Consider the following 8,850-nt stretch of genomic DNA (forward strand, 5'->3'; position numbering starts at 1 on the left):
AAAGAAACACATTATTTCAAGATCAACAAAGACATCATCCATACAGGGTCAAGCTTCTCTAAATTCAGTGAAAATTCTTTTAAACTAAAACCAAAAACCCATCAACATGCACAGGTATAACTCATCTAATTTCCTTTCCAAATAGGATGCCAATTTTTATGAATAAAAGCGTAGAATCTCAACTCTATTCACCGTTAAATGGTGATGATCCACACTCACTCAAAATGAGGTATTTGAAACTCGTACAATGACGGCCAAAGATATATGATACCGGAAAGCCAATATTTCGGCCAGCGCACTGACTTAGTTACCCGACAAGGGTTGAAAACAAGTATGGGTGAAATAATTGAGTTATTTCACCAGACAGCCGACTCAGTCGGTACACGGCCCAGCTGAAATATCATTTTCCATGATACAGCTAAGAGGAGAAGTTTCAACATACAGAGTACCTACCTACCATCAAACAGAACAGAAGAAAAGGCAATAGAGCTTCCATCTTTCAACAATTCTGAAATAGATAAAACCAGCCTCTTTTGGTTTTCATACATTCCCCCAAAAGGTGGTGTTTTAAATTTACATGTTACACCCAGCACTGCTACCTTACAGCAGCAGTAGCAGCAGCTGCTGCTGCTGCTGCTTTTACGTATGTTTGTTCTGTTCCCAACTGTTGCCAGGCCATTATGAAAATGAAAATCTTTTCTCCTACTCCTTTGAAAAAGGAAAATAAATCCTTTCTCAATCCCCCAACAACCATACGGGGCTGTCACCATTAGTTTGTATTACTACACTTTGTCGTCATGGAACCACCATCTTGTCTCCTTGGGAGATCGGCCATTCCTACAGTTCTTCACATAGCGATCATTGTCTGCAGGACGTTGCTGCAGGAGGACACAAGTTGTAAGCTATTGAGATTTGAAGACAATCCTACAACGGTTTCTAGACAAGGTTATGCACCTGGCAAACACACATGGGCACTCGCAAAGAAGTGTGCATACCCACACCCCAACACAGATGAAAGCAGTAAACTGACTATACTGTAGTGGTGAAGATTCAAACCTTGGCAGTGGAGCTTGACAACATGGAGAGAATGCTGATGCAGATGGAACTAACAGTCATTGCTGGGGACCATGAATCATACAGAATATCTGTCGAATAGCAGCCATCACATAGTAAGACCAGGAAAGGCCTGTAGACCACAAATACTTCCCTGAAGAAACAATATATAAAGACAACCAAGTAGCTTCTCTTCCATTCCGCTAAGGAAATATTGCAATATGTTTATTTGGGAATTGTATTCTGTCTAACTAGAATCCATGGTCCAGACCTGGCCTAGTGGGATTGAAGCTTGTACTCTGCCTAACTAATGCATTAATTAATTAAAAAAACAAGTATGAACTATTGAATGAAACATGCAGGAAAAAAAAAGGTCACCATGTTATGCAAAATTTAAAAAATAAAAGTTCATTTTATAAGAGGTTGCATGAAGGATACTCGAAATGAGACAGCCACAGCAGCAATGTGCGGTCGAACCTAAGGTTTGCACATCATACCTCAGGGCTATATAGCTTAAACTTTATGATGCAGAAATTAGGTCCACAGCTCAGAACTCCTTCCATAACACAGTACTACTACTCCAGTACTTCTACTACCACTAGCATTATTATATTTCCCTAGATGGTAGAACCATGTTGCAGAGGTTAAAGGCTCACAGCTTGGAATTATAGACACAAAAGGCCGATTTATTTTTTCCTAATCATTTTCCACATCACAAGGGCAAACCTTTATAGCAATGGTAAGGTTGTTCCTCTATAACTAGAAGGTCACATATTTGAATTCGGGAAACATCCTCTTTGCAAAGCAAAGATAAGCTGCATACAGAATGACTCTCCCAACCCTCACAAAGTGGAGAGCATCCTACCCTGAGGGCGTCCTTCTATTTTCCACATCATGGTCTACTCTTCATTTATCTTGTGTTCTCATTTCGATTTACTAAATAAAACTATAGCTTGGAATTTGAGAGAGACTAAATTATGGCCAGTTTGTTCTTTTTTCTTCCAATAATTTTTCACACCATGTTCTACTAGTCACTTATCTTGTGCTATCACTTCAATTTACTAAAAACAACAATAAAAGATCCCTATCCAAGTATATAAAGGAATATATTTGAGAAGTAACATCAACATATACTAAAAATTCAACAGTTCAATAACTTAAAGAAATGGATCAGGCTTAAAACTGAAAAGTACATCATGATACACATGCAATGAATTTAACTGCAGAATGTTGTTAGCATCCAGAACGATGTTACATGTCTCCCTTCCGCTCCAGATGGGGATCAAGGAATCAATTCCATACTTACCATAGAAGAAAAAGACGGATAAGGTAGGAAGAAATGCAAAGCTCATAGAATTCTCATAATCTCCTTTAGACTTACTTTACAGCAAGGTCCTGATCATTACAATAATCAAGATGACATTCCTGAATAGAAGTTAGGCTAAATGCAATTAAGATGAAACATAAAAGTCTTGAAAGATATTAATCTTCTTTTATTTATTTAGTTGTGTCTTCCAAGACACCAATTTCATTCCACCATTCAACTTTCAGTGGCAAAGAATGCTATGTGCCCATAAAATTATCATTATTTTCAAAGCTCAAGGTGCTTATTATCACTAAGCATGAGTTGTAGTTGGATATCCAATAAAAATTCTAAGCGCATGCTAGATGATAGGTATGCAATTAAGGAACTCTATTAGAATTGACCGGTTGATAGAACAATTCTGTCCCTTAGAAGATGCATTTCTTCCCGTTTTCCTTTTCTCACTCTTTTTTTTTAGTTGTTGGGGAAACTAAATTGACAATATTAATTAAAAGTTTGGTGGGGTTTCAGTGATGACTTTATGCCACTTTCATTAAGTTGAGGTTAAGAGCATGGATGGAAAGAACAAGAGATGGAATACTTTATTTCTAAGGAGTGGATAGCAGTTGTATGTATAGCACATTCTCATGAAGAAGGAATTCCGATATCTACTTTATATTTTTCTGGAGAATGAGGATACCATGGAAGAGTACATATAGTTTGCTTGGATGGGCAAGGATTAGAACCTATGTTACAGAATACAGATGATTTTGAGTAGAACAGAGTCTCAGTTTCATAGATTGAGATAGAAATACAATTGATGATTTCTTTGCTGGAACACAAACCAACAAACTAAATAGGTAATCAGGTACTCCTGTTGAAGACATTGCATTGTTGGACGCTATATTCTGATTAGTTGTCCATATTGAAAGCATTAAAATAAATCATTATCCTTTCTAAGAGTTGATATAATGACCACAGGATCTTGCAAAAAACAGAAAATATCCAAACAAACATCTCTGGGATTTTGCATAAAATTATATTGTCAGGTTGTATCTCTTTTTTCCACTTCCACTCAGAAGCCATTTCTTATAGCAGTAGTAACAATATTTCCAAAAAAAAAAGTAATATATTATAAAGCAAATAAAGAATGAAACCAAAACTAAACTAACTGCATAATATAATAACCATTAATAGCTCAATAATAAACTCAAAGAAAGAAATAAACTAGAATTCCAAATAGAAGAAACATAGAGATTGGATGCTAGCCACGTCACTAAGCCACAAACCAAACCGAAGGGAGACAGAGAGAATAGGATGGCCATTAGAGAGATCACCTAACACTGACTCATATACTGGTGAAGAGTAGCAACTTGGAAGGTTAACCATATGTCATCATGCACTGTGGGTCCATCAGCAAGTGACTTTAATGCATGAGAGCTCTGGTTGACCTCCAATGACTCTTCTCCAAGTCACCTCCTTATGATCTATGTCAAGGTGTCCTTTTGAGTTACAAAAGAAGAGAAAATAAGAAAGAAAGAGGGAAGGCAACAAATGTAATAGCTTGAACAGCAGCAGCAACTCAACATTGATCTTCTTTCTTTCCCATTTTGCTTCTATTTTCCTCATTTTTTTAGGCTTCTAAGTGCCCCTTTGTATGGCTCTTTTGATTTTTAGGGCCAATTCCTCTTTACCTTCTTTTTACGCCTAGGCAAGTGTCTTCAATGCTTGTCGCCTCATCTGAGGCACTCGCCTAGGCATTGCCAGATGTAAATCACATTGCTTAGATGTAGACAAGGTACTTTCATGGAGCCTTGAGCCCGAACGCCTAGGCGACCAAGGCATTCGCCTTTGACTACACTGAATCCCAATTCAAATATGTCTCCCAGTTTAAGGATGACTGCAAAAAATGGGTCCTGAATAGTCTTTTAATAAACCAAGCAACCATTTATTGTTGCTGTTATTTCAAAGTGGGGAAATTTGAGTACAGTCTTGACAAACTGTCAATGACGATGGAGTAGTGTGATCCAGTAACAAAACATTGACATGCAAACAAAATGTTATGTCTTAGATTGATCAACTAGTGCAAACTTAGAAATGAATAAAAGAAACATAAATTAGATCTAGGAAACAGTATAGGTGTTAAATTAAATAATGAAACATTAATTCCATAATTTGTAGGTTTGCCCGATAGTTATTCAAGGCCATAGTGGAGAAAATTCTAGGCCCCATCAGTTTTAGAAAACATTTTCTAGTTTTCAATTTCAATTTTGCAACTAAATATGACTTAACATTTGTTTCAAAAAGCCATAGCATTCATTTTTCAGATAATTTAGAAAACATCAAAAAAGACATTTTCCAATTCATATTATGAAGTTGAAAAATTAGAGAATTAAGTTTTCCATTTTCTAATGGAAGATTCAATCATTTAATAGAACATTACAGTTGAAAAACAAAAAATGTTTTCCACAGATGAACAGGCCCCTAGGCTCACATTTTATGATATTGAAGTCTATGAAGACAGCAACAAAGATAATGAGCCAAATTCAGTTCACCATGCGAGAGAGAGAGAGAGAGAGAGAGAGAGAGTACAAATGAAAACTAGGAAAATAAGAAAATAAGGTCCTATTTGATTTTGTTGTCAAATTTTATGTGTAAATTCATATTGTTGTATTAGTTCCATTTTCAGATGAAAATGAAAATTGAATCATTTATTTGATTTTACTGTCATTTTTAAAATTTTGCAAATAAAAACAAAAAATACCATTTGATGAGTCTAATTGTGTTTTAACTTTTTTCTTTATATGGTGATATAAATTTTATCCATGCAATATGGTTTTAGTTTGCATGTATATCAATTTTTATATAATATATAATTATTTGTAAGAAAAGTATTTCGGAGAGAGGGTGTGCTGGAGAGAGTGAGAAGCAGAGACGGAGAAAGTGGCTACTGGAGAGGGAAAGACTGAAAGTGATGGAGAAATTGAGAGGAAAAGAGCAAGCGTGTGTTGGAAAGGGAGAGAATGCTGGAGAAAGTGAGAGGCAAAGAGAGAGGATGCAAGAGTGATGGAGAGAGAGAGATAGCTGGACAAAGTGAGAGGCAGAGAAGGAGAGAGTGAGTGAGCTGCAAGCCATTACAGAGTAGTGGTCGGACATCGTTGTAGTGGGCCAACACTCATTGCTTGGTCACAAACTATTGGGATGGGAAGCGCTTCGCAACCGATTTTGGGTTGAAAAGTTAACTCAACTCAACACAGAATTGTCTTTGTAGCATTCCCCAAAATTCTCAAAATCTTCAACATGTGTAGGTTTCTTTGAAAACAAATGGTGTTTTATGTTTTTGTTTCCAAAATTTTCGCAACAAAAACCAAAAACTCATTGAAAATTTAAATGCCTACAACACATAACCTAGAGATAAAAGCATCTTCACCTGCTTTTATATTTTTTAGCCACAAAGGCAAGATTCTGTGTTGCAAGTAGGAGAGGTCTCCCTTGCTTCCTCAAATTTTCTTCTTTCAACTTAAAAGTAAATGTCAGACAAGGTTCAATGGCTTCATGTGAACACATCAGTGTCAATCAATTTTCATTATAGATATCACCATCAAGACTTTTTTCTGTTTATAACTATCAGCATCAATCAATACACTTGAACTTGTTAGAGCAATTGTGAAACTTCATAATCACCATATAAGTTTAACGGATAGCCACTATTCAGTCATTTAAACGTGTAAAGGGTCAAGTTTTCAAAATTGCCCCTATTCTTGTTAAGATATGCAGTGCGTTCAGTTGACCAGTAATCAATCAAGTAAAATGGATGAGCCCAACAATTATTTGGAAGATGGCAGGAAACAAATAAATAAAAAAAAGTTATAGAAAAAGGAGTGGTAAAGGGAGTATTTTTCCTATATGTGTAAATAGAAATCGGGCAGATCTTTACCCGGAGTAGAGTAGAGCATAAACCTAAAAAGATTGAAGAGGCCCATTCAGGAACAAGACAATGACATCATATTTATATTAGATCTTGATGAAATGTCACACCCAGGTGGCACAGCCCATGTCCATGTATGTGCAGAACCTTGAGATGTTTACCCAACTCTACAGAACCAAGGGATAAAATAGTGGAGGATCTGATTCCTCTTCAAGCCATCTCACCTAGCCATTTGTAATGTAATGAGCAACCATGATCCCCCATCCTTAGTGCAAATATAAGCTGCACACATGGTTTCTAAAGACTTCCAAACCATGCTTGGTGAATTTGCTGCTGACATGTTAACCATTTGGAGATGGCCCACGGTATGGCAGCAAGCTACCAAACAAACCAAACAAATTCCTATAGTCATGCTTCCACGCAGGTGGAATGCTTGGTATAGTAATTCTGGATACTTATGTCTGGCAAGTACAACACTTATTCAACAGATACAGAGGAAAGTCAGCAATTGTACTTCATCAACACTTTGGCCCATGAATTAACCAACACATAAAATATGCTGCAACATCAATGCACAAAGAAATATACAGGCAACTCAATTTTTCAAGAACTGAAAATGAGTTTAAAGATACTAAGACAAACCTAAACAAATATGCCCGTTGCTATAAATGTGAGGATGAAGCGGAGCTGGAGGAAGAAAAATGACCTGTTCAAATAAAATAAAACGACCCGTAATTTACAACTATAATCTTTTGCACCACAATCATGAAACTAACACAATTAATCTGCACCGTGGCCATGACTGCAATTTAAACGGAGAATTCGAGTTTTAAATCACTTAGATTCAGAAACCTAAAAGTAAAAGCTTCACTCCACAGTGCATGCCACTAATTCTTACCTTCCAATCTCTTGCACAAAATATAATAATAATGGCACTTGCAAGTAAAAACAAACAAACAAACTTCTTTCTATATGTCCTTTTGTTTTCTCTATGGGCAACGAATCAAAGGGGAAGAACTATAAAAAATAAATGGGCTGAGTTCTACTTAAATCCATCCATATTCATAATTCACCTGTGGGGCTTCCATAGGGTAATGCTCAGGAAAATCAACCTGAAGCTGGTACGTCTCGTTCGCGTACAAAGTCCCAGGCGCTCCATTGACTTCAATTATCCATCTTCATTTTGAAGAACAAATCAAATTTCACGAAATCAGCTCAAAAACAAAAACCCAGAAATCAAATAAAAAATCAAAACAATTAAAAAATAAACTCTGACCTTTGGAGATTGTCGGTCACTTTGTGCTTGAAGCCCGTGGGTGGATTAAGCTGCCACTCGGCGAGCTCCTTCTGGAGCCGATTGCAGGCGATCTTGCTCAAAGCCTGCGCAAATTGAATACCACACAAAAGAACGGGGAAAAAAAGGAAAGAATCACGGGAATGAGAAACGCGAAGCGAATTCGCAACGATGATTTGATCAACGAACTTGATTCACAATCAAATTCAATTTCGAAGCGAACCTTGCGAGAAGCAGTGGAGGTGCTGGTCATGGCTTGCTTCTTCAACACGATGGAGAGAGATAAGAGAGAGAGAGAGAGAGAGAGAGAGGAGAGAATTGGATATTTTGAGAGCAACGTCGGTGTCGTGACTGTCGTCTAGTCTCTGGTTAGCCCTGCGATTCGATTGGATTACGGCTAAATCAACGGTTGTCGTTCCCAGATTTCGATGTTCGCCAGATGCTGCAAAGTCAAGATCAGACGGTCAACGGTTGTTGTTTGGTGTATTAATTTTTTGAGTAATGATATTCGGCCAGCCTCAAAGACACCCTCAGTGTCACCCCCACGATATATCGCGATATATTGCAATATATCGCGATATATCGTTAACAATATAGCAGCCCAACTGGTTATGAAATTCAAATTTCAATAGCATTACTCCTCTCTCTAACCCCTCTATCTCTCTCCCCGCGCTGCAAAACCACTGCCCCCTCTCTCTCTCCCGCGCTGCAAACCCACTGCCTCCACCTTCCCCTTCCGGCTGCAAACCCAGTGCCCCCCCTCTCTCTCTCCCGTGCTGCAAACCCACTGCCTTTCCCTTCTCCCCTCTCCTTTCCCCTTCCAGTCGTGAACGTGGAGTTCGTTGGGGTCATTCCAGCTCTCTCTCTCTATTGGCCGTGCGACCGAGTCTCCTCCATTGCAGCAGGTTCGACATCTCTCTCAAGAGCTCTGTAAATCACTGATTTTGGGTATTCCAACCATCTGATCTTCGATCCGAGCTTATTTTCACCGTGAAAGTGGCCTCGATCTACAAGGAGGTCAGTCTTTTAGTTTCATCAGGGATCATTTTCAGCACACATCCATGATATATATGTATATACGCGTGATTTGGATTTGACCTGAAAGTTTAAACTTAGATCTATGGAGATTCAACCATTGGATATTGTTGGTTCTTGAGTATGTGGGTCGTTGGGGATAAGAGTGTCAGGTTATTGCCTCTGATCGCCAGAAACCACCGGCCACTGTGGCTGGTGGAGACTGGCAGTGCGTCGAGCCAATTTTTATCTTTTTTG

The 8,850-nt window shown here is 38.0% G+C and overlaps 1 protein-coding gene across 1 annotated transcript; it reads right to left on the reverse strand.

Moving 5' to 3' along the window:
• Window positions 1-471: 471 nt before the first annotated feature.
• On the reverse strand, window positions 472-7,965 carry LOC127807876 (probable ubiquitin-conjugating enzyme E2 18). The gene is made up of 6 exons (XM_052346065.1): window positions 7,802-7,965; window positions 7,561-7,664; window positions 7,358-7,460; window positions 6,927-6,990; window positions 1,057-1,145; window positions 472-878 (listed from the first exon to the last, which is right to left on the reverse strand). Exons 1-6 carry the CDS (start codon window positions 7,829-7,831, stop codon window positions 783-785), a joined length of 486 nt encoding a protein of 161 aa, XP_052202025.1. The 5' UTR covers window positions 7,832-7,965; the 3' UTR covers window positions 472-782.
• Window positions 7,966-8,850: the final 885 nt, after the last annotated feature.

This window comes from Diospyros lotus, chromosome 8 (genome assembly GCF_014633365.1).
Source record: "Diospyros lotus cultivar Yz01 chromosome 8, ASM1463336v1, whole genome shotgun sequence".
NCBI classification, from domain to species: domain Eukaryota; kingdom Viridiplantae; phylum Streptophyta; class Magnoliopsida; order Ericales; family Ebenaceae; genus Diospyros; species Diospyros lotus.

Excerpts from the sequence above, each read along its gene's own strand:
- LOC127807876 (XM_052346065.1), bottom strand. The coding sequence starts at position 7,831 with ATGACCAGCACCTCCACTGCTTCTCGCAAG. Across the intron at positions 7,461-7,560 it reads GTGACCGACAATCTCCAAAG|ATGGATAATTGAAGTCAATG; the intron begins GTCAGAGTTTAT and ends TTCAAAATGAAG. Across the intron at positions 1,146-6,926 it reads CAACGGGCATATTTGTTTAG|ATATTCTGTATGATTCATGG; the intron begins GTTTGTCTTAGT and ends GCTATTCGACAG.